At 60.0% G+C, this 25,571-nt stretch overlaps 12 protein-coding genes across 12 annotated transcripts; 8 read left to right on the top strand and 4 right to left on the bottom strand.

The window, feature by feature from the left end:
- Window positions 1-1,569: 1,569 nt before the first annotated feature.
- Window positions 1,570-1,899, top strand: THITE_2088108 (uncharacterized protein; the record flags this gene model as incomplete). Its single annotated transcript, XM_003652912.1, has 1 exon — window positions 1,570-1,899. The coding sequence occupies one exon, from the start codon at window positions 1,570-1,572 to the stop codon at window positions 1,897-1,899; it is 330 nt and encodes a 109-aa protein (XP_003652960.1).
- A 648-nt stretch (window positions 1,900-2,547) lies between these two features.
- On the top strand, window positions 2,548-3,757 carry THITE_2128662 (uncharacterized protein; the record flags this gene model as incomplete). The annotated part of the gene is made up of 4 exons (XM_003652913.1): window positions 2,548-3,017; window positions 3,125-3,236; window positions 3,290-3,465; window positions 3,538-3,757. The coding sequence occupies 4 exons, from the start codon at window positions 2,548-2,550 to the stop codon at window positions 3,755-3,757; spliced, it is 978 nt and encodes a 325-aa protein (XP_003652961.1).
- A 511-nt stretch (window positions 3,758-4,268) lies between these two features.
- THITE_2114837 (uncharacterized protein) lies at window positions 4,269-5,816 on the bottom strand. Its single transcript, XM_003652914.1, has one exon. It carries the CDS (start codon window positions 5,542-5,544, stop codon window positions 4,759-4,761), a length of 786 nt encoding a protein of 261 aa, XP_003652962.1. The 5' UTR covers window positions 5,545-5,816; the 3' UTR covers window positions 4,269-4,758.
- A 333-nt stretch (window positions 5,817-6,149) lies between these two features.
- THITE_2049345 (uncharacterized protein) lies at window positions 6,150-6,718 on the bottom strand (the record flags this gene model as incomplete). The annotated part of the gene is made up of 2 exons (XM_003652915.1): window positions 6,150-6,611; window positions 6,680-6,718. The coding sequence occupies 2 exons, from the start codon at window positions 6,716-6,718 to the stop codon at window positions 6,150-6,152; spliced, it is 501 nt and encodes a 166-aa protein (XP_003652963.1).
- A 326-nt stretch (window positions 6,719-7,044) lies between these two features.
- Window positions 7,045-9,114, top strand: THITE_2114839 (uncharacterized protein). The gene has a single exon (XM_003652916.1). The coding sequence runs from the start codon at window positions 7,179-7,181 to the stop codon at window positions 8,991-8,993; it is 1,815 nt and encodes a 604-aa protein (XP_003652964.1). The 5' UTR covers window positions 7,045-7,178; the 3' UTR covers window positions 8,994-9,114.
- Window positions 9,115-10,370, bottom strand: THITE_2114840 (uncharacterized protein). Its single transcript, XM_003652917.1, has one exon. The coding sequence runs from the start codon at window positions 10,142-10,144 to the stop codon at window positions 9,278-9,280; it is 867 nt and encodes a 288-aa protein (XP_003652965.1). The 5' UTR covers window positions 10,145-10,370; the 3' UTR covers window positions 9,115-9,277.
- A 270-nt stretch (window positions 10,371-10,640) lies between these two features.
- THITE_2114842 (uncharacterized protein) lies at window positions 10,641-12,345 on the top strand. Its single transcript, XM_003652918.1, has 2 exons — window positions 10,641-10,739; window positions 10,870-12,345. The coding sequence occupies exon 2, from the start codon at window positions 10,906-10,908 to the stop codon at window positions 12,259-12,261; it is 1,356 nt and encodes a 451-aa protein (XP_003652966.1). The 5' UTR covers window positions 10,641-10,739; window positions 10,870-10,905; the 3' UTR covers window positions 12,262-12,345.
- Window positions 12,346-12,580: 235 nt separating this feature from the next.
- On the top strand, window positions 12,581-14,302 carry THITE_2114845 (uncharacterized protein). Its single transcript, XM_003652919.1, has 2 exons — window positions 12,581-12,921; window positions 12,972-14,302. The coding sequence occupies exons 1-2, from the start codon at window positions 12,874-12,876 to the stop codon at window positions 13,938-13,940; spliced, it is 1,017 nt and encodes a 338-aa protein (XP_003652967.1). The 5' UTR covers window positions 12,581-12,873; the 3' UTR covers window positions 13,941-14,302.
- A 944-nt stretch (window positions 14,303-15,246) lies between these two features.
- On the top strand, window positions 15,247-16,897 carry THITE_2114847 (uncharacterized protein). The gene is made up of 3 exons (XM_003652920.1): window positions 15,247-15,505; window positions 15,701-16,528; window positions 16,595-16,897. Exons 1-3 carry the CDS (start codon window positions 15,503-15,505, stop codon window positions 16,715-16,717), a joined length of 954 nt encoding a protein of 317 aa, XP_003652968.1. The 5' UTR covers window positions 15,247-15,502; the 3' UTR covers window positions 16,718-16,897.
- A 1,141-nt stretch (window positions 16,898-18,038) lies between these two features.
- THITE_2114850 (uncharacterized protein) lies at window positions 18,039-21,680 on the bottom strand. The gene is made up of 3 exons (XM_003652921.1): window positions 21,004-21,680; window positions 18,514-20,939; window positions 18,039-18,436 (listed from the first exon to the last, which is right to left on the bottom strand). The coding sequence occupies exons 1-3, from the start codon at window positions 21,303-21,305 to the stop codon at window positions 18,288-18,290; spliced, it is 2,877 nt and encodes a 958-aa protein (XP_003652969.1). The 5' UTR covers window positions 21,306-21,680; the 3' UTR covers window positions 18,039-18,287.
- Window positions 21,681-21,794: 114 nt separating this feature from the next.
- THITE_2114852 (uncharacterized protein) lies at window positions 21,795-23,663 on the top strand. Its single transcript, XM_003652922.1, has 6 exons — window positions 21,795-21,922; window positions 21,976-22,013; window positions 22,087-22,182; window positions 22,250-22,313; window positions 22,367-22,454; window positions 22,512-23,663. Exons 1-6 carry the CDS (start codon window positions 21,885-21,887, stop codon window positions 22,650-22,652), a joined length of 465 nt encoding a protein of 154 aa, XP_003652970.1. The 5' UTR covers window positions 21,795-21,884; the 3' UTR covers window positions 22,653-23,663.
- A 1-nt stretch (window position 23,664) lies between these two features.
- THITE_2114857 (uncharacterized protein) lies at window positions 23,665-25,449 on the top strand. Its single transcript, XM_003652923.1, has 3 exons — window positions 23,665-24,863; window positions 24,947-25,307; window positions 25,374-25,449. The coding sequence occupies exons 1-3, from the start codon at window positions 24,053-24,055 to the stop codon at window positions 25,438-25,440; spliced, it is 1,239 nt and encodes a 412-aa protein (XP_003652971.1). The 5' UTR covers window positions 23,665-24,052; the 3' UTR covers window positions 25,441-25,449.
- Window positions 25,450-25,571: the final 122 nt, after the last annotated feature.

Consider the following 25,571-nt stretch of genomic DNA (forward strand, 5'->3'; position numbering starts at 1 on the left):
CCCGGCCCAGTACGGCGACTCGGCGCAAAAGATCTCGCTCTCCAGCGCCTCCCAGCACCGCGACTTCATCTTCACCGCCAGCAGGGACTTGCGACCGCCCAGGAAGTACTTGCTGGCAAACTTCTCAATTGCGTCGCGGAGCTCCTTGAACTTCTCGACCACCTGTGCGTCGGTGGGCTGGTACCCGTACAGGAAGTCCCATGTGCCGTCGGTGATGTGGCCGCCCTTGACAATCTTGTGATTCTTGGCCGATATCACGGTGGAGAAGCTGTCCTGCACCTGTGATAGATGGTCCCAAAGGGAGCCGATGGCGCCTCGGAGCGCCCCGGGCGGCTGGGCCACTGCCGGCCGCGCCAGCAGCGCCGTGTGGAGCCGGGCAAGGGCTTCTTCGCGCTCGAGATCAGAGAGCTGAGAGTAGTAGTACCGCGAGAGCGCGTTGGACGGTTGGTCAGGGGGTTGGGAGGTCATTGTTTTCGAGCATGCGAGGGTCAGTGCGGACAGTTGTGCGAGTGTGGACGAAAAGTGGTTACGATACAGGTGATGATGGAGGAAAGAGCAGAAACTACCAGCGGTTGCTGTTGCAAGGTATCTCAAAACTATCTTCTTTTGATATATGCGGCAGTGGGGTGAAGCAAAGGGGCTCTTATTCAACCGTCTTTGTCACGAGGTGCAGCTAACCTACCGCGTCCGTCTGACTCTTTGTTTCAACACTCGCCCATCGAGCACCCGCTCAAGTTCGCCGATGCCATTTAAAATAAATGGCTGGCTGAGATGGAAACAAAGAGGACAATAAGCCAGGCAAGCCGTACTTAACAATGATCCATAGTATCGTTCTCCAAAGCAAGATCAGCCTTGCAAAAGCCTAGGTAATCAAAGAACCCTCAACTCCTTTCGGCACCGGTTCAACAAACCCTTTCCAGACACCGGACTGGACCCAGCCTCAACACTTCTAAGACGGTAGACTACCGTCACCAAACACGAAAGTCCCTCCGGTCCCATTTGCAATGACAGTCCCAGAAAGAGCTCGCCCGAGATGGTTCGCTGCTTCTTTGCCGGCAGCCTGACCGTAAGTAAGCCCCTCGGCGGCATTGCATAGGAATGGTACAGGTGGGAATTTGGCGGAGAGCATTGTGTTGACGGAAATTTCGTTGTCGGCGGCGTATCAGAGCATTCCAGAGCCAAGCCAGGGACCGGAGTTCAGGCCCAGAGTCGGTGTTTTCTGTCTTTCTGTCTTTTGTTTCATTTCTCTTTTGTCTTTTTTATCTGGCTTTGAGTCCTTCTCTGTTGTCAGCAGTGCGGTTCGGTCAAGAAAGAGAGTTCTCAGGAGGCTCTTGTCTCCGGTTTACAGGTTATTGCTTCTGCGGTGCGTGGCGGTTATTTATGCGTAAAAACATGCTCGGGCGCTTTTTAAGCAACAACAGAGAAGCCTGAGATGCGGTACGCGGTGGCTAATTCGGCTGCCGGTGCCTTTCAAGCAGTTGAATTTCTCACTGGGCTCTTTTCAGGAGAAAAACCACGAAGTTTCCGCTGACACATTTCACACTGGACCGCGCATCTCATCCAGAACTCATGGCCACCGCCGAGAAACCGACTGGTAACACGGTCTTCATGGGCATCGACTTCGGCACCACGTACTGCGGTGTCGGCTTTACCTGGTCCGACAAGATCGAGCGGATTGGCAGTGATCGCGAGCTGGGACTCGGAGCTGCACTCAACCTCGCACGAGAAAAAGGCCTCGACAGCCATATCATTCGGGCCCCCAAGAACGAAGTGAACAAGGGCTATTCGATTCCGTTCGATGCCGAGCAGGTGAACTGGTTCAAGCTCCTGTTGGTCGACAAGAAGGACCTGTGGAGCGACGTGCGGGAGCCGACCAAGATCAAGGAGGCCCGCGCTTAACTGGAGAAGCACAAGAAAACGCCCATCGAGGTCGCCGCCCTGTTTCTGCGGCCACCTCTGTAGCCATGGCAACCTGAGCCTCACCGAGACAGTCAGCCGCAGTCTGGTCAACTTCGGAATGCGACGCGGTTCGACTTTCTCCTCAGGGGCAGCCATCATATCATCCGTGTACAGTACCCGGCGGTTACCGAGGCAATTGGCCATCAATGCAAGAAATGCCGAGATCTAAAAATCAATCAATGCTCCCTCGCACTCAGCGATGGGGAGGAGTGCTTCGAATAGAGCATACGTCTTTGTTCGCATCATGACGATATGCCAGGTGGAGATGCTTTCTTCTTGCCTTGGACACTCTGGTGGTAAGGAATACAGTACCCACAGCAGGTGCATCGAACTCGTGACGTAGGAAGCCCAGAAGAATCGTGGACCAATTCGACATCATGACTTCATACGGGAAGCCAGAACTGAGGAATCCGCCATAACACGGGATGGCGGTGCAATAAAGCTAGGGGGGTGCGCCAGTGTAACGATCGTAATTGTGAAGCTTCCTTCATCGAGCTTCTCATTTAATTGCCCTCCTCAGCCTCTCAGGTCTTCTCTCCTGACGATCCCAGCATAAGATCAAGCCAACCCATTCAAGAAAACAAAAAAATGTCTCGCAAAGTCTGCATCACCTCAGTCGAAGGCCAGACCGGCTTCCTGATCGCCGAGCTGCTGCTCACGGACAAACACTTCCAATCGCAGCTCGACAGCGTGGCCTGCCTGACCATGGATCCGTCCTCGGCCAAGGCCAAAGAGCTGCAGACGCTGGGCGCGACGGTGACGGCGCACGTGCCCGGCCGCGAGCGCGCCGTCGCCGCCGCGCTGACCAAGACGGGCTGCGACACGCTGTGCCTGGTGCCGCCGGCGCGCGCCGACAAGCTCGACGTCGCCGCCGAGCTGGCCGCCGCGGCCAAGAAGGCCGGCGTCCGCAACGTGCTGCTGATCAGCGCCGCCGGCTGCGACTACGCCGAGCGGGACAAGCAGCCCCGGCTGCGCGAGTTTATTGATCTCGAGGCCATGGTGCTGAGCGCCAAGGGCGATCCGTCCAGCGCGCTGGGGCATTCGCCTTGTGTTATTCGGTGAGTTGCGTCGGGGAAGGAGGCGGGAGGGGGGTGATTGGATGATTGTTTATATTAGGCGGTCGTGCATCAGGGTGGCCGGAGGGCTAATCAATGGTGGCCGGCAGCGCCGGGTTTTATGCCGAGAATCTACTTCTCTACTCGGAGCAGGCGCGCAATGAGGGCCTCCTGCCGCTCCCGATCGGGGAGAATCACAAGTTTGCGCCAGTGGCTCTTGGAGTAGGTTCTATCACACACCCCCGGTCTGTTTCGTTTGATTCTGACGAGACCAGGACATCTCCCTGGTGGCCGCCCATGTGCTTACGGGCAAGGGCCCGCACGGCTTCGACGACAGACACCGGGGGCAGATGATGGTGCTCACGGGACCTATGTTGTGTTCGGGCAAGGAGCTCGCCGCGGCCGCCAGCAAGGCGCTGGGTCAAACCCTGGAATTTGACAACATCTCGGAGTGAGTGCTTCTAATTCATTGCTGCATCATTGGCACCCCTCGCTGCGCAAGGCTTACTCTTCGGTTTCCTAGCCGCGAGGCCAAGCGTGTGTTGAAGTCCCAGACCGACATCGACGACTCGGAAAAGGAGTTCCTCCTCGAGTACTACAGCCTGGTGCGCGAGGGCAAGACAAACTACATCTCGACAACGGCGTTCCACGACGTCACTGGCCAGCATCCAACAGAGCCGGACGAGTTCTTTCACAAATACGCTGGTGAGCTGCGGCCGAAGAAGAAGCGCCGGAGCGGTTAGGACTCTAATCGGGGGGCGCCATACGGCAAAACTGTTGTATCTCAACTCTCCGGAGAGAAAAAGAATGACTGGCTGTGTAGCTAGCTGAGAGAAAAGAATACGTGTTGTGTCTGTGCCCACTCGCGAGTCGCAGCTGAACCCGGCAATCCAAAGGCGTAGAAAAAAACAAGCCAGCAACAAGCTCCGACGGTAACAAGGTCCTCATGTAGGCCCCCTCTTCCCTCAGTCGCCGAGCTCCTCGCAGGTGCCGGCCGTCGGGGCCGGGTAGTCGTAGCAGCCATCCTTGCAGAAGGCCAGGCCAAGGCCGCCCTCACCACCGCTGCCGCCATGGGCGGCAACGCCTATCACGGTCTCACCACGGCTAGTCCTTACCGCGAGTAAGAGAAGGAGCGGTGAGGGGCGGGTAGACGCACAGTCGCTGATGCAGTCACAGAACTGCTCGCCGTAGAAGCGGCTTCCAGACCTTGGTCGGGTTGTTGAGGATCCTGCCGGGCAGGTCGACAGCCGGGGCGGCGAGGGCCGTCGTGGCGAAGAGGGCAGCGAGGAGGGCGTAGGTCTTCATGTTGTTGAGACGATTTTGGAGCTGTTGCATGACCGTGTGCACCTCGGCCAGGAATCATAAGTGTCAACTACAACACTGTAGTAGGAATGCGGAAGCCGGCAACCCGACGCTCTCGTCTCTTGATAAGCTGGTCGGATGCTATAACAGAGACCGGGTACAGCAGGCGAACAGTTGCTAATTCCGTTACTGACGCAGCGACCAGTACGGCTTCTGAACAGCTCGCTAGCCAGGACTTTCTTATCCGAGGACGACGCCATGGATGCCGTGTTTCGTGCAACGCGGCTGATGTGGGTTGCGGTAGCCTCCTCGTCCAGCAGGGACAAATACTGCTTAGACCCCGAAACCACCCCCTTGAACACTCCAGATTCGCGATGGTCAGTGCCTCATGCTTAACCAGCCCGGCCCGCGCTTCAACAGATCGACTGGAGCTTCGCGCCCATCAGCCACCACCACCCATCCCCCCAACCTCGTACAACAACTTCACAAACTGCTCCGGCTCGTGCGCAAACCGTCCGAGAAACAGGCCGTCCACCTCCCCGCCCAGCCGCTCCCACAACCCCGGCCCCGCGGCGCCACCATACACAATCCTCGTCCTGCCGCGCCGGCCCCTGACGACCTCGCTCTCCCGCAGCCGCCGCACCACCCCGCGCACATGCTCCGCCGAAGCCGGCTGGGCCGCCCCGATCGCCCACACCGGCTCATACGCCAGCACGACCTCGGCCTTGGCATCCAACCCCTCCAACACAGCCGTCACCTGCGCCAGCACCTCCTCCGCCGCGCGCTGCACCCCGTCCTCCCCATCCTCCCCGGGCGCCCGCTGCTCCCCGACACACACCAGCGGCCACATGCCGTTGCGCACGACGGCCCTGGCCTTCTCCGCGACAACGGCGTCCGTCTCGCCGTACAGCCGCCGGCGCTCGGCGTGCCCGACCTCGACGAGCGCGCACCCGACCTCTCTCAGCACGGCGGGCGACACCTCGCCCGTGTGGGCGCCCGCGTCGTGCGCGCAGCAGTCCTGCGCGCCGACGAGTAAGGTGTTCGCCGGGGGCGGGGCCGCCGAGATGGCGGCCAGCGTCGGCAGCAGGGAGACGAAGTCTGGGATGAGGAAGGCGTCGATGGTGCCGGTTTCTAAGGGGGATGGGGATGATGGGGATGCGGACGGGGAGGAGAGCAGGGAGAGCACCGACGAGACGTAGGCGGTCGTGCGGGCGTGGCTGAAGTACATCTTGGTGGAGACGCCGAGGAGGGGGCGGTGCCCTGATAATGGGCGCGTTGGGGGCATGGTGGTTGTTGTTGTTGTGGTGGTTGGACGGATCGAGTTGTCTGTAATGCTGGCGTGGAGGGGGTCCGGGGGGGGTGACGGGACACAATGTGGTTTCAGAATTCAGGATGCTGATCGAGTAGTGTAGGGGTGGTGAGCGGGAGTGGCATTTCTCGTGTGACGAAAGAGATGCCAGATCCTTGGTCTTGGGTCTTGGTCGACGGGACATTACACACCCGAGAACAGTGTAAGAAGCGCGCCTATCGCGGCTTGCCAAGCCTACCTTGAATCCGGGGATAACCGGCACCGGAAGCGCAGGCAAGTGGGGATCGAGGCCTAGCTCCGCAGCTCGGGGATAAAAGCAAGACCTGGTCAACTCAGGGGGAGCTGGACTCAAAGCCCCACGGCGCCTCGGATTACGCTTTTGGGAGATGCGCTCTGAGGACTCCCACCCGACAGCAACTCTGAGCTGGTCTACTGACGAAGGGTCGATCGACATGGAGATTGAAAATGCGAAATATCCAGCTTTATGTCAAGTCCCAGAACCCTGCCGACACCACCCCCCCATCTCAACACCCCTTCACCTCCTCGCCCTGCCCCGACAACCCGCCCTCGCCCTCCTCGTACTGGTGGATGGCGGCCACCTTGGCCGCGCTGGGACTGCTCTCGTCGAAGACGTAGCCCAGCCACTCCTTGGCCAGCCGGCGCGCGAGCTCGAGGCCGATGACGCGCTCGCCCATGCACAGCACCTGCGCGTTGTTGCTCAGCACTGCGCGCTCGACCGAGAAGCTGTCGTGCGCCGTGACCGCCCGGATGCCCTTGATCTTGTTGGCCGAGATGGCCACGCCGAGCCCCGTGCCGCAGATCAGCAGCGCCCGGTCACACTGCCCCGACGCCACGAGCTTGGCCGCCGCCGCGGCGATGTGCGGGTACGCCGTCTTGTCGTCCGTGCCGACGTCGATGACCGAGACCACCCGCTCGTCTTTGGAGAAGTCTTCTTTGATCTTGTTCTTGTAGTTCACGCCCGCGTCCTGGACCGATGCAGCCCGTTAGTGTGAAGTTTGCAGGTAGGGAGAAGGAGATGACCATGGGGACCCACGTCGCAGCCGATGGCAATGCGCCACCTTGGTGAGCTCATCTTGCTTGTCTTCTTGCGGTTGTTTTCGAACTCGGCCGGCCGGTCTCGCAGTCGACAGTATCAAGTATCAACGAAGTCCAGGGACGACCCCAAATCTGGCTTAAATGACCATGGTGGGCGGCGTCGGCATTTATCCAGGACGCCATGCCGTTCCCGGTATTCCGGCACGCCCAGAAGCATGATGATATCAGGCTGCCAACCGGGTGTAAGTGGTATACGAATCGGGATCATCGTGCGTTGCCCCTCACTCATGTAACCACACGGCCGCCCCCCACCCCCGGCAAGTATGCCATTGGCGTTTCTTATAGGATGTCCGAGGGAGGGGCAACTCGTGTGCGCGCGACGATCTCACCCTGTTCTCCAACCTGTACCCCCTCGGTGTCGTCACCTGTTCCCTTGGGTTGGCATACTTTGGACTCTTCCTTCCGGCCACCCTCTCCGGCTCGGCACAGTCTCCAACATGTCCAACAAACATCTCTTCTCCTCGCTCGACGGCCTCGTGCCCAAAGCCCTCCGGGGCATCGTGGCCAGCAACCCACGTCTCAACCTCGACGAGACCAACAGGGTCGTGTTCGACCCCACCTCGCCGCGCTCTACCGTCAGCATCGTCAGCGGAGGCGGCTCCGGCCACGAGCCAGCATGGTCGGGGTACGTGGGCACCAACATGCTCGCTGCCGCCGTGCAGGGTGACGTCTTTGCCTCGCCCAGCACCAAGCAGATCCTGGCCGCCGTCGACGCCGTCCCCTCCGACAAGGGAACTCTTCTCGTCATCACCAACTACACAGGCGACTGCCTCCATTTCGGACTGGCCGCCGAAAAGACCAAGGCGAAGGGCCGAGCATGCCGGATGCTGACCTGCGGCGATGACGTCTCCATCGGGAAGAAGGGCGGCTCGCTCGTCGGACGGCGCGGCCTGGCCGGGCAGATTGCCGTGCTCAAGATCCTCGGGGCCGCCGCGGCCCAGGGGGCGTCGCTGGACGAGCTCTACGACCTGGGCACCGCCGTCAACGGGCAGATCGTCAGCATCGCCGCGACGCTCGACCACTGCCACGTCCCCGGCCGGACGGAGCACGGCGCGCTGGGCGAAAACGAGATTGAGATCGGCACGGGGCCGCACAACGAGCCGGGATACCGAAAACTGTCGCCCGCGCCGACCGCGGACGCGCTCGTGAAGCAGATCCTCACGTACTGCCTGGACGAGACGGACTCGGAGCGGGGCTACGTGCACTTCAAGCCCGGGGACGAGACGGCGCTGCTGGTCAGCAACTTCGGCGGCATGTCCAACCTCGAGCTCGGCGGGCTCGTCGACGAGCTGCTCCGGCAGCTGCTGGACGACTGGCACATCGAGCCCGTCCGCGTGTACGCCGGCTGCCTGGAGACGTCGCTCAACGCGCCGGCCTTCTCGGTGTCGGTCGTCAACCTCTCCGGCGTGGCCGCCGCCAGCGCGTATTCCCTGGAGCAGATCAAGCAGTTCCTCGACGTCAAGACGGACACGGCGTGGGAGGCCGTGGCCGGGGCGCAGCGCCAGCCGCCGCAGCAGCGGCGGAAGCGGGCCGAGCAGCTAGTCCGGCCACCGCCGCCGACGATCAAGGCCGCCCCCGACGAGGCGCGAGACCTCAGGATCGACCCGGCGCTGCTGGAGCGCATGCTGCGCGGGGCGTGCGAGGCGCTGGTGGCGGCCGAGCCCGACCTGACGCGGTGGGACACGGCGATGGGCGACGGCGACTGCGGGCTGACGCTGCAGACGGGCGCGTTCGCGCTGCTGGACGCGGTCAACGGCGCGGCGGACGGCCGGAGGATCGCGGCCCGCGGCTCCGTCGTCGAGGTGCTCGCCGAGCTGGAGGACATCGTGGAGAGCCGGATGGGCGGCACGCTGGGCGGCATCCTGGGCATCTTCTTCGTGTCGCTGCGGGCGGCCGTCGAGGAGAGCTGCGCGCGCGGCCGCGCCGCCGCCGCCGCCGGAGGGCCCCTGGCGGTGTGGTCCGAGGCGCTGGCCACCGCGCTGCGCCAGCTCGAGCAGTACACGCCCGCCAAGGTCGGCGACCGCACCGTCATGGACACGCTGATCCCGTTTGCCGAGACCATGCGGGCGCGGCAGAGCTTCGAGGCTGCCGTCGCTGCTGCCGTCGAGGGTGCCGAGTCGACCAGGACGCTGAAGCCGAGGCTGGGGAGAGCGACCTACGTGGGTGTGGGCGCCGAAGGCAAAGACCTGCCGCCCGATCCGGGGGCCTGGGGTGCCATGGTCGCCATCAGGGGTTTGCATGCTGCCATGTAGTTACCTGTCTACCTACAATGTATTCTGTGCAACGCTGGGGAAGAAATTCGCCCGTTCTCAGCACTGAGGGTTCTGGAGGCCTACAGATCGCGTGTAACTAGAATATGCCGGCGGTGGAAATAATTCGCATGAGCCTTCCTCCATTACAGCTTAAGAGCCAAAGGATCTGAATCAAGGGGTTGGCAGATAGGTGGGCAGATAACTCTCGTGACCCAAATATTTGGCTACTACCTCGAAACCTCATGCAGAGCGTTGAGCCACCTCCAAACAGGCAAACGCCGCGGCTAGGCCTTCCCCGCGCTCCCCAGCCAGTGCATGTACTGCTCGATGGCCTTCTGCATCTCCTTCGTGCCCGCCTCGATGACGCTGGTCAGTGGCTTGCCCCTCATCTCCTCCTGCACCCGCGCGTAGTGCTTGTTCATGCCCTTGTTGATGTTGACCTTGGTGACGCCGCCGGCCATGCAGTCCCGGAAGATCTTCTCGTCGAACGGGTCGGCGCCGTGCAGCACCAGGCGCACGCGGTCGCCCACCCTCTCGTTGATGCTCTGCAGCCGGTCGTACTGGAGCTGGATGCCGCGCGGGCCGTACTCGCCGTGCACGTTCCCGAACGCGGGCGCGAGCATGTCGATCCCCGTCTTCACGAACTCCTCGGCCTCCTCGGGCGTGGTCAGCAGCCCTTCCAGGTCGGCCGTCTCCGCCACGCCGTCCTCGCCGCCCTCGATCCGCCCGGGCTCCGCCTCGGCCGCGATGCCCCGCTCGTGGCAGTAGGCGACCAGCTCGGCGGTCAGCCGCAGGTTCTCCTCCCTCTCGTAGTGGCTCATGTCGCACATGATGCTGTCGAAGCCGTCCTCGATGTCGGCCGCGCGGCGCACCAGCTCGGGCGTCTGGCAGTGGTCGAGGTGCAGCGCCACGGGCACGGAGGCGGAGTGCGCGGCCTCGGCGGCCGCCTTGACCAGCGCGTCGCCCGCGTACTGGATCGCCCAGGGGAACAGCAGCACCATGGCCGGCGAGCGGGCCGCCTCGGCCGCCCGCACCGTCGCGATGATCGACTCGATGTTGTAGCAGCACATGCCCGGCACAGCGTAGCCCTCGGCCTTGGCCTTGTTGAGGATCGCCATGCTGCGGTTCTGGGAGAGCGGCGGGCGCGGCATTGTGGTGGTTGTGGTGATGGCGTTGAAGGGGAGCTGAGTTCCTTGGTTGGCTGGTTTGTTGGTCACCACCAGAGGGATGAGTGAGCTCTGTAAGAGAAGTGTTTGGAGTTGGTTTATGGGGTCAATGGGTCAATGGATGCCAAGATCGGAGACTGCTGTGTGAGGAGCGCCTGGTCTGATCTGCCACGAAGGTTAATACCTCAACGTTCCAACATTCACCCGCTCTTCATCGTGAACCGGTTTCGGACATTTCATGCAGCTCATCGAACTCGAGGGCAGACGCAGAGATCCCTGAGACGTCTCTCGGGTTTCCCAATCGAGCCACACCCACAATGAAGGCGCCAAGGAGGAGGAGCTGCATTGGAAATTAGCCGGAAAGCGGCAGTGCCCAAGTGGAGAGACTAGACAACGTCATAATTGGCTCCCCGCGCCAGAAGGGGGCGTCAACAAGTCGACATGCGTCGAAGCCGTGAAGCGGGGGTGAGGCCTCGTTCAAACAGTGGGGCCGCCCCTCCATTGACTTCACCCGGCCGGGGACCGGCCGGGGACTCGGCATTGGAGAGGCCGAGGCGTGCTTGGCTGACCTTCGCCGTCACTGACTTGACCCGTGGTCAGTTTTAGATACTCGGCCTCGGCGGGCAGCGTTGTTACTGAAACACCTCCACGACTCGTCAAGCCGCCGGAGCTCACCGCGCAGACTCGCCATCACTTCGTTGCCCACTTACAAGACGTTTACCGTGCAGACGGCCCCAGACTAAGCCATGGCGAGCGAGAAACCGCCCGTCGCCTTCATTGGCCTCGGCGCCATGGGCTTCGGCATGGCCACCCACCTCGTCAAGCAAGGCTACAGCGTCACCGGCTTCGACGTCTGGGCGCCCACCCTCGAGCGCTTCCGTGCCGCCGGCGGCCTGACCGCCAAGAACCCCGCCGAGGCGGTCGCCAACAAGCCCTTCTGCGTCTGCATGGTGGCGACCGCGCAGCAGGCGCAGAGCGTGCTCCTCGACGGGCCCGACGCCGCCGTGCCGGCCCTGCCCCGGGGCGCCGCCCTCCTCCTCTGCTCCACGGTGCCCTGCGACTACGTGCAGTCGCTGGACCGGCAGCTGCGCAGCATCGGCCGCGGCGACGTCCTCCTCGTCGACAGCCCCGTGTCGGGCGGCGCCACGCGGGCGGCCGACGGCACGCTGTCCATCATGGCGGGCATGTCGGACGCGGCGCTGCAGGCGGCCCGCCCGCTGCTGGCCGAGATGGCGGACCCGGCCAAGCTGTACATCGTGCCGGGCGGCGTCGGCGCGGGCAGCAACATGAAGATGGTGCACCAGGTGCTGGCGGCGTGCCAGATCCTGGCGGCGGGCGAGGCCATGGGCTTTGCGCAGCGGCTGGGGCTGGACCTGGCCGCCGCGCAGAAGGCGGTGCTGGCGTCGGACGCGTGGAACTGGATGTTCGAGCACCGCACGCCCAGGATGCTGACGCAGTTCCAGCCGGTGGCGAGCGCGATCAACATCATCACCAAGGACACCAGGATCATCACGGCCGAGGCGCGGAGGAGCCAGTTCCCAGTGCCCATGACGACCGCGGCGGAGTCGGGTTACGAGCGGGCCGTCGAGAAGGGGTGGGGCACGGATGACGATAGCAGTCTCATTCGGCTGTACACCGAGTCCCAGGGTAATGACCCGGCACACGGGGAAAGCTCCGAAAAGACGGACGAGGAGAAGCTGGCGCTGGTGGTCGACCTGCTCAGAGCCATCAACCTGTGTGCCGCTGCGGAGTCCCTCGCGTTTGCCAGCGCCGTTGGCCTGGACCTCGACCAAGTATTTGACCTGTGCGTCAATGCCGCGGGCGCCAGCGCTGCGCTCAAGCAGTACGGACCGGGCTTCATGGACGCTCTCCGCGCTGGCGGTGCGTCAAAGGACTGGGTCGCCAAGGATGGCGAGATGGGCGTCCGGGAATTCGCGGACAGGCTGCGGGCTGCTGTCGAAGAGGCTCGGAGGATAAAGGTACCGCTCATTTTGGGTACAAGGGCGTTGGACGTATTGAGCAACGTGCTGCGTTCTGAGACACCTGCACTTGCTGTGAGCGCGCTGGTCAATGCATGGGTAGCTGCGCCGTCCACGACCTAAGACGACAGGCATGCGGTTATTTTGGAGCAATTCTGGGTAGACGAGATAGATCGAAAAACCCCGAGAGCTGTCGAGGATGCTGCTACACGAGCTGTTGAGGTGTACTGGCATCTCAGCGAGAGCCGCTGCCAGAAATCGGGACTCAACCTGAGAAGCGTAGGTAGGTGTTATGAAGCTACCTACCTTAGTGATGTTGGTTACGGGGCTCTCAGTACCGGGAATTCCATTGACATATCTGTTCGAACCGAACGTAAAGTGCACAGTGACGGGATGACAGAACTCACCTGTGGAGTGCGGAAGCAGTCCAAGGTGCAAGTGCTGTCTATCCGTAAGCCGTATTGATAAGGTACCGTTACAGTGGGAAATTTAGTGTACTGGGCCGGGGTTGAGCCCCACATTTTCCGGCCCGTCATCGACTCGGCTCGGCTCCTCGCTGCTGCGATTTTCACTTACACGAGTTAATTCCAAGTGCCTGCATGAACCCGAATCGCGTTGCCAACCGCGACGCGTTTCTTTGGTTCGCCCTTGCTCGCACCATCGCCCAAACTTATCGCATCTCATATCCAAACTCCTATCCACTCTGTCCTCAGTGTTGAAGCTCAGTGCACCAAGATGGAGGCTGCTATGAAGCCGCATTTCTTCAACCATGGGCGGCCAGACGTAGGTGCTGGACCCGGCATTTGGAAGCCCCTTACCTAACGTTTCATTAGTCCGACCCGAAAGAAATGGAGAACTGCCACTGGTGCCAGATTCGCTCATTCAAGACGCACAAAACGATACCAATCACCATTGTCAATGAGGTCGACGACGAGGTCTTGAATCCCAACTTCCGATTCATCGACCACTCCGTCATCACCGACGACATCCCCGTGGCCGACGACTCGTTCAAGACGGGATGCAATTGCGCCAGCGACGAGGATTGCATGTACAGCACGTGCCAATGCCTCGAGGAGATGGCGACCGACAGCGACGAGGACGAGGACGAGGACGAGGACGACAGTTCAAGAAACCCGGGGCGGCGCAAGCGCTTCGCATATCACTCGAGCGGGCCCAAGGCGGGTTTGCTGAGGAGTAGGATCCTGCAGAGCCGCGAGCCAATCTACGAGTGCCACAAGCTCTGCTCCTGCTCGCCCCAGTGCCCGAACCGAGTGGTGGAGCGAGGCCGAACCGTGCCGCTGCAGATCTTCCGGACCAAGGACCGAGGCTGGGGCGTCAGGTGCCCCGTCGACCTCAAGAAAGGCCAGTTCGTGGACAGATACCTCGGCGAGATCATCACCAGGAAGGAGGCCGATCGGCGCAGGGCCGAGGCGACCCTGGCCGAACGCAAGGACGTGTATCTCTTTGCGCTCGACAAGTTCGAGAACGCGAATTCGGACGATCCGCTGCTGGCCGAGCCGCCCGAGGTGGACGGCGAGTGGATGAGCGGGCCGACGCGCTTCATCAACCACAGCTGCGAGCCGAACATGCGCATCTTTGCGCGGGTCGGCGACCGCGCGGACAAGCACCTCCACGACCTGGCGCTGTTCGCCATCCAGGATATCCCGGCGGGCGAAGAATTGACTTTTGACTATGTCGATGGACTGGAGGAGCTGGACAGCGACGCTCACGATTCGTCAAAGCAAAAGGACATGACCAAGTGTCTGTGTGGGACCAAGTCGTGTAGGGGGTACTTGTGGTGATGAGCGTGGGCTGGGCTGTCCAAGCGAATGCCGTGAATGTTGCGTCGAGGACGTCCGGGCCAAACTGACCCAAGCTGTCTTTGATCCATCTTCCCGGAGCAAACAAACCGTAACGGGTAACTTGACTGTGGCTGCCTTCTTAAAGTTCCTGGAGCAGGCAGGATGTTGAGGGCAATCATTGTAGGTTTCCTGTTCTCAGAGAGGTGACTTTCGTGCTGCGGGTGGTATTGTGCACACCTCCGCTCCGTTAGTTGCATAGGTATGTATCTACGGAATAGGCGTCTGGAACACTCCGTGCTCGGTCGCGCACTGCGGAGATATTCGCACTTTCACCAGGAGTCAGTGCACTCTGATGAGTCCGGAATTGGTGGACGTTAAAGAGGTCCCGCCAAGACTAATTTCGGCCAATTGTCGGCTATGTTTTTACAACGTTTTTATATAGCCACCATCGCCAAGGCGTTTGGTCTATCGCCAAGGGGTTAGTTCGCCGGGGGTACGGGAGGCGGCGCTAGCCCCCCGGTAGGTTAAGGTTAGGATACGGGTTATAGTTAGAGTACGGGTTATCCTCGTTTTCTTTTTTTTCGATTTGGTTGAGGTTTCGTAAAGTTGTTGTTACGAGTCTTTGCGATTTTGCATTGTTGATGTTGCTCTTAGTCGTGGCGGCCCCGCTCACCCTTGGCGATTTGTAATTACTTGTACGCGGCAGTCTCCGAAATTAGTCTTGGCGGGACCTCTTTAACGACGACCCCGGAATTGCACCTGCTCGTCTTGGCGAGCCGGTTAACTCCTGCCACAGCAACCCTAGAGGTGCTCCAACGTCATAATCCAAAAGACCACAAAAATCGGGCCACCAGTGCTGTGGTCTCAGACCTCCACAAAATCGCCAAACTGAGAGCCAGAAACACACTTTCATGGACACAACTTTCTCCTTCCCATGGCCATTGCTTGGGAATCTCTGCAGGCAACTCTTGCGCCCGAAACGGCAACCCTCTCCAGCTCTCCAGTAACTAACTGTAACTGCCTTAGCGGCCGAACACGAGCGGCCCACCCACCTTCACCACTTTGGTAGCCCCACAGATCACTACTGTGGTACAGCTCACCACTGATCGATCCTCTGCTCGGTGGGGTTCTGGGCTCACCAAGTTCACGCCTGACAAACAACAGACAGACTGTCTTACTTCGGCCGTTTCCCTCTAGTCTGCCTACCTAGCGTGTTGTGGTTGGGAGGCTGAGTCGCCGACCGAAAGTCGATCGCGGCGAGGCCCCCATTTGTCGCCTGCCCTCACTGCAATTCTCCGCTGTGCGCCTTCTCAGTTCCTCTGTCCCCCACGTCCCCAAGCAAACTCTCTGAGGTGGGCGGGGTGCGCCGCTGTCGCTGGCTGGGGCAATTTCAAGAACGCCAGCTCGAAAGACCGGCGAGACTGAGACACAGCAACAATCGGCTCCTCTACGGGTCGTCCAACCTGCTTGTCGCCATGAACTAGTTATTCCGGCGGCTGGATCAGGCAGCCCGACGGATCCAACATCGAGCACGGAATCGACCTCGAGAGAGCTCAGACACGATGGTATAGTACCCGGCATCCTTTTTGCTGATTCGTCAGACGGTGACCCTCCGCATGTCTCCGCGCGGCGCGATGCTTCTTGATTTCCGCGCCACCCCCTTGGCTGGGTTTCTTTCTCGGTCCCGTTTCGCCTTGTGCCCAGAGCAGGATACTACACAGTACGTCGAGATTTGGTTGCTAATTGTCGACCGTCTCTAGGGTTGCTGTCTCTCCCGGGAGGGCCCCAACTCTCCCTACCCGGGTGATGCCGCCACCGGCTCCGCCCGAGCAATCAACGAACCCTCCCAAACAGCCGGCCCATCAAGCTCCCAGCCCGGCGTCGACGAACCAAGCGCGTCCTCCGCCACGCGACGCAGGCGCAGACAATCCCACCAACCATTGGCCCAGCACATAAATAAACCGCTGCGACGCCACGTATGGACGAGCCACGACCGGCTGTGGACCCCGGCCGCTCTCCGGCGGGAAAGAGCTGAGTTTTTCGACACGCGGGTTACCGGGAGGCAAGAGATCTGGCAGACCCTGCATGCCGCGCTCGAGGTTCTCTGGGCTGCCGATGACGCGGCCCGCAACGGCCGGTTCCAACGAATGAGCGAGGAAGACGGGCCAAGCGAAGAGGACCCGGCAATAGCCCTGGCTACTGCACAGAGCATCCTCGATGCGGCCGATATCACGTTGCCCACCGGAGACTTGCACAACGGAGCGTATGATGCATTCGGCAACTATTACGCGTTGCCGCACCAGATCGTGGCCGACCCACTAAATCTGCAGTGGACGCCGGGTGCACCCGAAGACGACGGGCTAGAAGACATAAAGACCGATCTGACAGCTGGCGAGGAAACCGAGCGGGAATGCGGCTCAGACGAGGCTGAGCGGAGGCGCGAAGAGAAAGGCAAGGCGGTCGTCGATATCCGGGATCAAATCACCGTTAAAGCACGATTGAGCGACGGATCCCGGGACGTTAACGTTCTGGCGAGCAAGAGTGACTCTGTTCGGCGTCTCGCAAGACTCATTGCGGAGGAAGCACAGGTAAAATCCGCCTTTTCTGCTTCTGCATGAGAAGTGCTTTTCTCCCGCTGACGTTTCCATGTGAAGTTGCAATCCAATAAGAAGATACGCATCGCCTACATGGGGAAAATCCTCCACGAGGGCTCGTCTCTATCTGCCCAGGGTTGGAAACAAGGCCATGTCGTCAATGCATTGGTGTTCAACCGGTAGGACGGCTGGCCACCGTCGTCGGACGATCCATCATTGCAGCTCTTTCTGCCAGCATCTGGAACTGTCCCTGCGACTCTATCTGATAATTCCACTGAAAGTCCGGCTGATGACGCAGGCCACGACACTTCGACAGAAACCGCACCTCTCTTGCCTGGATCTCACGCAAGCAGGCGGTCTCGCTTAGTTTCCGCCCTGCGACGCTTCCGACGAGTTTACAGACAGGACGACAGGCCGCCACCCGCACGAAACTCGGAGACACATGAGCGTGTTTCCCTGTCTCTACAGGAAAGACGCAAACCCACCACATCCCGCCGGGCGCCCACCCCTCAAGGCGACCAACGCCCGCAAACGGTAGAGATATGGGATTTCTACAACACCCAACACGCCTGGTTCCTCGCAGGCTTATGCATGTAACGTCTCTTATCCGGTCCCGGGAAGCCAACGAGGCAATAGTATTCCGAGCAGCAGCTTCGAACGTCTTCGGCTCGCCGACAACCGCTCATAGTTCCTTCTCACTGCTCACTTGCCAACGGCCAGCGGCATATCACCATGGACCATTTCATTGTCTCCAACGATTTTCTCCAGTTTCGACTGCCCGGTTCGCCATGTTTTCGTTTGACATACCCCATTCCATCGGCGTTATATCAGGCTGGCTTTCGAATTGCTGCAATGAACCATTTCGTATATCACGTTTTCACCCATGTCTGGTTTGAGGTTCAAGGCGGGAGGCAGGATGGCATATCTGCTTCGTCACGCAGAATCTCGAAGTCTTCCTTTTCGTCTTCAGGGCAAGCAACGGAGGCCCATTCCTTTCTCTTTCCCACGCACTGGCTCACCCTGGAACATCTCAGCCCGATATGAAGAGGAAGAGGGAGAGCAAGGACCGGGGCGGGGAAGCATGTGCATATCTGGCACATATATCCCTCTTGCGTGTGAGCGCGGAGGGGCGGAAGGGAAATGGGCTCATGGGCGGGGGGCGTTTATGAAACATATTTGGGAAATGGAGATACCCAGTTTTGAAGTTTGGGGGCCTTGATGTTTCTAGTTTTTACCTCCCTCATAAATAACCAGAGGGGTAATGGAAGTTAATGAGTCTGCTACTTGCTCAACTGAACCCAAATGCTTCTTCACCCATGCTGCCAAGTCCTTTGAGAGTATTCCGCTTGCAAGGGGGTAATGAAGAAAAAGGTACGAAATGAATTCTGGCTCTGTGTATCCGGGCTTTGGTCAAGACATCACCACCATCGCCTACCCCGTTGGGATCACCCCTTTCCTGCCGCTGCTCCTGCTCCTTTTGGACGCGCTCCCCCCCCCCCCCCCCCCCCCTTTTCCCAACCAAGAACTCCTTTTCCATCCCTCCCCCCACCTCGAGCTCGGATTGTCGACCGTCCACAAGGCAGCACCGACTGGACTTACACAGCCACGCTGCTCTCACTTTTGAACTTTGGGATTCAACCACTACGGGAGTAGCAGGCATTGATCAAAACGTGATTCCGAATGTTACTTCTTTTCTTTACGCCATAACAGAAAGAGGATCGCAAACAATTAGGTAGGTGATTTTGCCCCCGTCTCAGGCCGCCGAGCCGATCTTGTTCAGGCCCTTGAGCGAGCCCAGGCTCAGCGCCAGCCCCTGCGATCTGCTGCGTATCCTGAGGAAGCCCGTGATGGGGCCCTCTTCGCCCTCCTTTTCGATGCTGAGATTGGCTAGGGCATCCTCTCCTGTTTTCGGGGAGCGTCAGTCAGTAACAGAGAGGGCTTGTCGCGGGGTAGGTGAGGAAATAAGGCGAAAAACGTACCGAAAACGCTTCTGGCATACAGGTTCGCGCTCAAGAACTGGCAGTCGCCTTTCATGCTGGCCTCGGGCGTGAGGCAGTTCATGTTGGTGCAGGCCATCAGCTGGTCCAGGAAGTCGCGCAGGCTCTTGGCCTTGCTGTTGATGTTGACCTTGTTCTCCCACTCGAACTCGGTCCACATGGTGCGGAACTGCGTCTCGGAGCAGGTCGCGGGCTGGATGTAGTCCATGATGTCGACGTGCAGGTCGTTCAGGATCACCACGTTGGTGTCGGTCGAGTGCGCGCCGTCGTACACGACGTTGCCGAAGATGACGCCCGTGTCGGTCGACGACACCTTGATGGTGCACTGCACGTTGTGGAAGTCGTGCGGGCCCAGGTTCTGGCTCGTCGGCCGCTCCACCACCTTGAGGTCACCGAGCGTGGCGAACTCGACCGTGAGGTTCTGCAGCGTGTCTGTTGTCTGGTTGACCAGCAGCACGTCGAGGATGATATCGAACTGGTGCACCTTGACATAGGCTTCCGCGTAAACGGGATCCGAGAAGCCGGTGAGCTGCACAACCCTGCTGAGCTTCCCGGACAGGTCCTCGGCGGCACTGCTATCGCCGCCTGTTGCCCTCTCGAGGTCGAGCTCAATTGCGTCAACCCCATCGACGGCGTTCTTCTTGGACAACTGGCGGATCGAGACCACGTCATCGACTTGCACAGCAGTCTTGGCCTTCTCGAACGCCTCCTTCGCCGCGCGTTTCTTCTCCTCGACCTGCACTATTGCCCGGAACGCTTTCCTCGTGTCCTCCAGGTAGACCGTCTCCAGCTCCCCGTGCTGCTGGAACTCGGCGAGAGAACGGACGCAGCTCATGATACGGTCCACCGAGTCTTCGTCAATAGGCGCCTTGACAAACTGCGACTGGCCAACCCGGATGATGGAGATCATGATGAGCATTGCTTCAGCCCGCAGTGCGTTGGTGCGAGCAGCCTCGGAGGAGAGCTCGGAATGACGCATGACCAGCTTTGTGAGCGTCGCCGAGAGAACAGTTGCCAGGTAGTAATCGCCATCCAGAATAAGTTGCCTGAGAGGCGGCTTGGAGGATGCCTTGACGGCTTCCAGCCTAGCAGCCGCCGCCGACTGGCTGGTGAGGGCGGTCTCGGTGGCGTAAGTCCCATCGGCAAGTACCCTCCGCGAGCCAGCCGGTGCGGACTTGGCATGGCCATTAACCTGCTCCTGTTCCTTGTTCTCCTCCTCATTGTCCATGTTATCCAACAACCTCTGCTCGGACGCCAGGATTGGGATCTCTCCGAGGCTAGCCCTAATACCCTTCCACGCTTCCCGGATGTCCTTCTCATCAAGCGAGTACTCGCCGATAATCCACAAGATGCCTCTGTAGACTTTTCCGGCGCGCACCTCCCTGAGGGTATCAACAAGTCTTCGCACAATACCTGGCCGGAGTGCAGGAAACTTCTCGACCACCTCCTTGACGAAGTTGATGACATCGACCGCCGAAGCGTTGTTGAAGTCGGCTATGAAATCCATGAGGAGCTCAACGACGCTGGCCGCAACCTCGGAGAACTTGACGGCACACTGGTGGATGGAGTGGATGAGGAGCTGGCGGTACTCGTTGTTCTTCTCATACTCCTGGTCGACCGTCTTGGACAACTCCTTCTTGAGGAGGAGGACAACCTCTTCAACGTTCTTGCTGGACACCATCTCCAACGCGATGCCCAGCGCTTTCCTGCGGACGTCGATATCGGGACTCGAGAGCACACGCAGGATCTCCATAATCAGGTCATCCAGGATGCCCTCATTCTTCTGGCGGAGCTGGTCGACGCGGTCGAGGACGATGAGTTTGACGTTGTTGTCGGCCTCCTTGATCGCAAGCTCAATGAACTTGCCGGCGGCGGCCTTGACAGCCACGGGGTTGTTGGTGAGTGCGGTCAGCGACGAAGCTGCTTCATAGACCACCGTCGACGTGTTCGCCTCAAGAAGGTCGAAAATGAGGCGCAAGTACCGCGCCTTGTTTTGTGGGTTCTGGACGGCATCTTTCCTGATGAACTCTAGCTCGACCAGCTGTAGAAGCTCCTCCGCGTTCGGGATGCCATCGAAGACGGTGCTCAAATAAGCCAGGGCCTTGTCATGGCTGATACTAGACAGGGCAGCGAAGCCGTTCCTCTTGCACGTCGGATCGCTCTCTCCTTCGAGGAATGTGGCGATGAGGTCGGCAGCGTCGGGGATCAGCGATGGCGAGTGTTGGTAAATGGAGGCGACAGCAAAAACTGCGTTCTTCCGAACATAGGCATGGCGGTGCTCCAGGCAGGCGCGGGCCGAGGACAGCAGGGGCTCCAGGAGTTCGGGCTCCCGAAGCTTGCAGAGGAAGCGCAGCGTGTTGCCGCGGATGTACTCGTTCGGGTGTTGCAGGTCATTCCGGATACCGTTACTGCGCAGAGCCGGGTCAGCACACGGCATCGGTCTCGCTGGGAGCAACTGAGGCGGCGCCTTACCATACTAAGATGAACTCCTGCTTCAACTTCCCCTGGGCGTCGAGCTTGGGACAGATCTCGTAGTAGAAGTAGAGCAGCTTCTTTAGGGGCTTGGACTTGGACGGCATGACAAATCGGATGATGTGCATGAGCAATTGTGGCATCGGATCGCCATTGAGCATGATGGTGAGGATGCGCTTCATGGTCTCGACCTTGGTCTCATCGGTGCCCTTCTCGAGCTGGGTGCGCAGCTCGGCGAGGGTCGGCGTGCCCTCGGTGGCACTGTCCTTGACCAGACTGTATGCATGGTCGAGGAACGACATTGTGGGCAGCGGGGCGGCGGCGAACTGGTCGTGCGCAGTGAGACAATGAGGATCGGAATTGGATCGAGGGGCGGGTGTCTAGTTTCGAGCTCTCTCTCGTCAAATGGGCAGCCTGGTTCCTGTGCAAGACGAGAGTGGTTGGGAGGCGCCTGGGGTGCGCGGCCGGCGGATCAGGAGGGTCTTGCGCAGGTGGGAAGTGCGGGAAGTCGTTCGGTGGCCGCTGGCAGCGTGGGATAGCGGAGCATCACCCTGCGTTGTTATTGTTGTCGTCGTTCGTGCTGCGAGCCAAAGGAGCCACCCCCCCAATGCGGTCGGTCAATCTCGAAGGGGTACGGAATATCCGTAGTTAGCAGGCGTGCATGGGAGATGTGGCATCACTGCGCCAGTTGCCAGCGCGTCTGCCAGCTGTTTCAGGTGGCCATAATCACGTGCCGCAGTCTGCCGGTGGGGTTTCTGCCCCGCTGTGACGTTCCTTCCTGCTGGCCATGTACGGCCCGTAACCCGCGAGAGCTGACCTGCGGCCGCGAAGGTTCCCATGTTCCTCAACATCTCACCCGCAACCCGCATTTGCCGCCCGCCATGTCGAATCTGAACGAGCCCTTCTATTTGCGCTACTAGTATGCGACTCCCTTGCCCGGTCTTTCTCGCTTCATCACTGACCTACTTCCAGTTCGGGCCACCAGGGCCGCTTCGGACACGAGTTTCTCGGTAGGACGCGACGTCTTCTGACCACTCCTCGCAGTTCGAGCGCCGACTGACGCTGTCTCGCTTTCTTGTCCAGAGTTCGACTTTCGCGTGGTGGGAGATGGGCGCAGTGCCACTGCCCGCTATGCCAACAACTCCAACTACAGAAACGACAGCCTGATCCGGAAAGAGAGTAGGATTCACGCCGCCCTACACAGGTTCAACCGGCAGTCGACTGATACATACGTCCTGCATCGCAGTGTTTGTCAGCTCTCTTGTTGTCGACGAGATCAAGCGTATTATCAGGGAGAGCGAGATTATGAAGTACGGGTGGCAGCTCCCATGAAGCGAAGGTTCCAACGCTAACCCACCATCAGGGAAGATGATGCAAAATGGCCCACTAAGAACAAGGACGGGAGGCAAGAACTGGAGATCCGGCTCGGCAACGATCACATATCTTTCGAGGTGCGTCGGGTGCCATTTCATCTGCGCCCGGCACGCATGGTTGCTAACGCTGCACAGACGGCTAAGATCGGCTCGATCAACGACGTGACGGAGTCGGCCGACCCGGAAGGTCTTCGGGTCTTTTACTATCTCGTCCAGGATCTCAAGGCGCTGGTATTCAGCCTCATCTCGTTGCATTTTAAGATCAAGCCCATCTGATTGTTCGGACGGCCTTCCCTTGACGGATTTGGCCGAGGTCGGCGCACAACATCGGACAGATTCAGAAGAGAAAGAGAGTCGGTGCCCGGTCAGGAAGAAAAAGGCGGCTAGTTCAGACTGGAGCATCCATCAGGCGGCCCACGGCGGTGTTGAAACGAGCGGAAAATACTGGGGAGGCCTGGAGTCTTGAGCTCTCTGGTGCGGTGGGCATCCCGCGTCACAGGGCTGCTCCCTACACTGTACAAACTACGACCTCAACAAGATGGAGGCCATGGTACGGCCCGGCTCGCGGAACCTCAAGGCGGCCAGAAACCGCTGGGGATGAGAGAGGAAAAAGTATGGCTCGAGCCGTTGTAGGAGCACACTCATCGCTGCACCGGCTCAACAGGCCTAGCTCCTAAGCCGATATTCTGCATGAACCAGTGGCTCGTTGCCTGATATGCGTGTTCCTATCTGGGGTGTGCATCTACTATCTGGATGCAAAGGCGTTATATCAAGATGAGTGTTTCCATTGCTCGTTGCATATATTCCGTCCGTTGTCCGTTCCAGCGCACTTTGTAAATTTGTGAGGGCGGCTGAGTTGCTTGACACAAATATGGTAACTTACGCAACTGTTTGCATTGCGTTGTCTAGATTCGTGTGCTAACGTTGGTGTGGTGTCATCCACATTTTTGGTCGCCCCGGAACGTTGGTTACCTTACCTGCCATTCCGCATAGGTTGCGCGAAGACCCACAGTGGTTTGGGGCTGAAAGTGAACGCCGCTCCCCTGAACCAGGATACAACTCCACATGCCCGTACCCTTCCTTCTGACCCAAGCCGAGTTGTACTCCGTACGTACTTCGTCATTGCTCAGGCCTTCTTTACCTTGACCGGCCACGTGCCGTCTTCAAACCTGCGATCATCTCACTATCCGGCAGCTCTATTTCGTTGTCCCGATCCCCCTAACCCGCAGCCAAGAAAACAACTCGAGAGTTGGGTGTATTCGCACCTGAACCTTCGGCGGTGCCGACTTTCGGAGGCGTGACCGCCCGCGCCGTTTATCCGCGAACTACCCTTGGCATTGGGCTGAAGCTCCACTCGCTGCGTGCGACCACGAGAACATCGCCAGTCATCGCTCGCATACCGTGGCATAGAGACTCGCCGGACTACGGCGTTTGTTTGACAGTGATTGGCCTCACTTGATTCATTGCGCCCGTCGCGCACGTGCGCCGTCGGCATCTCCGAGCTTCTCGTCAACCTGCATACGGCACAGTCGCCACAGGTTCCCAAAACATTTCCCCGTCGCGACAACGACTCCATCTCGCTGGATCCATCATACCAGGCACTTACACCCTCGTCGCTCACCGACGCCATCACCGTTCTTTCCCCGTAACCTCCCGTCCCTACATTCGGCGCAGCCATGCCTACCCCCTCCTCTGACGCGCCGCCCTCCGGCTCGCCGCGCTTCTTCACCTTTTCCTCTTGCCCCGACCCCGAAGACACACCCCCGGTGGGCACACCATCGCAGCCCGCGCGCGTCGAACCTGCAGCCTCGCCCGAGTCGCATTCATCACCAAGCTGGCGCCGCCCGCTCTCACCGCCCGCCTACTCGACCGAAGCGGCCGCACGGACAGGCGACCTGGCGGGCGTGGTGACGAACACCTCCGATTCGCGATCGGCTACTCTGTCACCGGGACCACGAGCCGAGGGCGACGGCGACGGCCGGGCGGGGCGTGATGTGGATATGGAGCCGGAGCAGGAGTCGGATGGGGTGCTACTCATGCGACGAGGCGCCGACAACGGGGACAGGCACAAGCCGGCGGACCTGGACAAGGAGATGAGTCCCGCGGGTGAGGAATCCGGGGGCGGCAGCCCTGTGGGTGGGAGGGGACAGGAGGTGACCAAGACAAGGCGAGGCGGCTCGCCGGGCAGGAGGAAATCGAGAACGAAGGAGCCCTTCTCGCCGGCCGCGGGGGAAATCCACGACGTCGATGCGTGGGGCCCGGTGGTCGGCGCGGGGCCGCGGTGGGTTGAGGACAGTGGGTTGGTCGGGCTGGGGCTGGAGTACTCGCATATGAGGGTCATACCAATGCCGACGTCGGTGTATCTGCAGCCGGGGAGTCGGTTCGTGGGAGCACAGCAGTCGGAGCGGCAGCGGTACAACGTCGAGGTGGAGATCAAATATGTCGACATGCGGGATTCCTTCCTGTGTGGCTACCTCAAGATTCAAGGTCTGTTCACCCCCAGGGATGGAGAATGATCCAGCGGTCTCCTCAAGATTCCAGCGCGCTAACCTGCAGGCGTCCGATACCAGGCCTGACCCACGAACATCCGACCCTAACAACGTACTTCGAGGGCGAGATAATCGGCACAAAATACGGCTTCATGACGCGGGAGCAGGAGTGGGGAGCGACCGAGAAAATCGATCTGTCGCATTGGTCCAAGTTCCCCGCCTTCCGGCCGTATCTCAAGCAGGCGCGCAAGGGCGTCCAGACCATCATCAAGGACGTGGAACAGCGAGAGCACATATTCATGAGGTGGAAGGAGCTCTTCCTCGTCCCCGACCACCGGGTTACCACGCTCAACGGCGCGAGCTTCGAGGGCTTCTACTACATTTGTTTCAACCAGTTGCGCGGCGAGGTGAGCGGCATCTACTTCCACAACAAGAGCGAGAAGTGAGTTCCCCCAAACGTCATGTTTCCGCCGGTGGGCAACCGAACGGGTCTGACGCCCCGGAATAGGTTTCAACAGCTAGAGTTGAAGTACGTTGAGGAGGGCAACCTCGTTGGCGCTTTGGAATTCAGATAAATGTTGCGCTACGGTCCGTCAGCTGGGAGCTCCGGATTCGGATGGCAGTGTGCACCCACTGCGGGAGGTAACCGGCAAGGTTTTGGTGCCGGGATAAGGTCGGGTTGGAGGCCCTACCTGGACTTTTGCAT

Source organism: Thermothielavioides terrestris, chromosome 2 (assembly GCF_000226115.1).
Source record: "Thermothielavioides terrestris NRRL 8126 chromosome 2, complete sequence".
NCBI classification, from domain to species: Eukaryota; Fungi; Ascomycota; class Sordariomycetes; order Sordariales; family Chaetomiaceae; genus Thermothielavioides; species Thermothielavioides terrestris.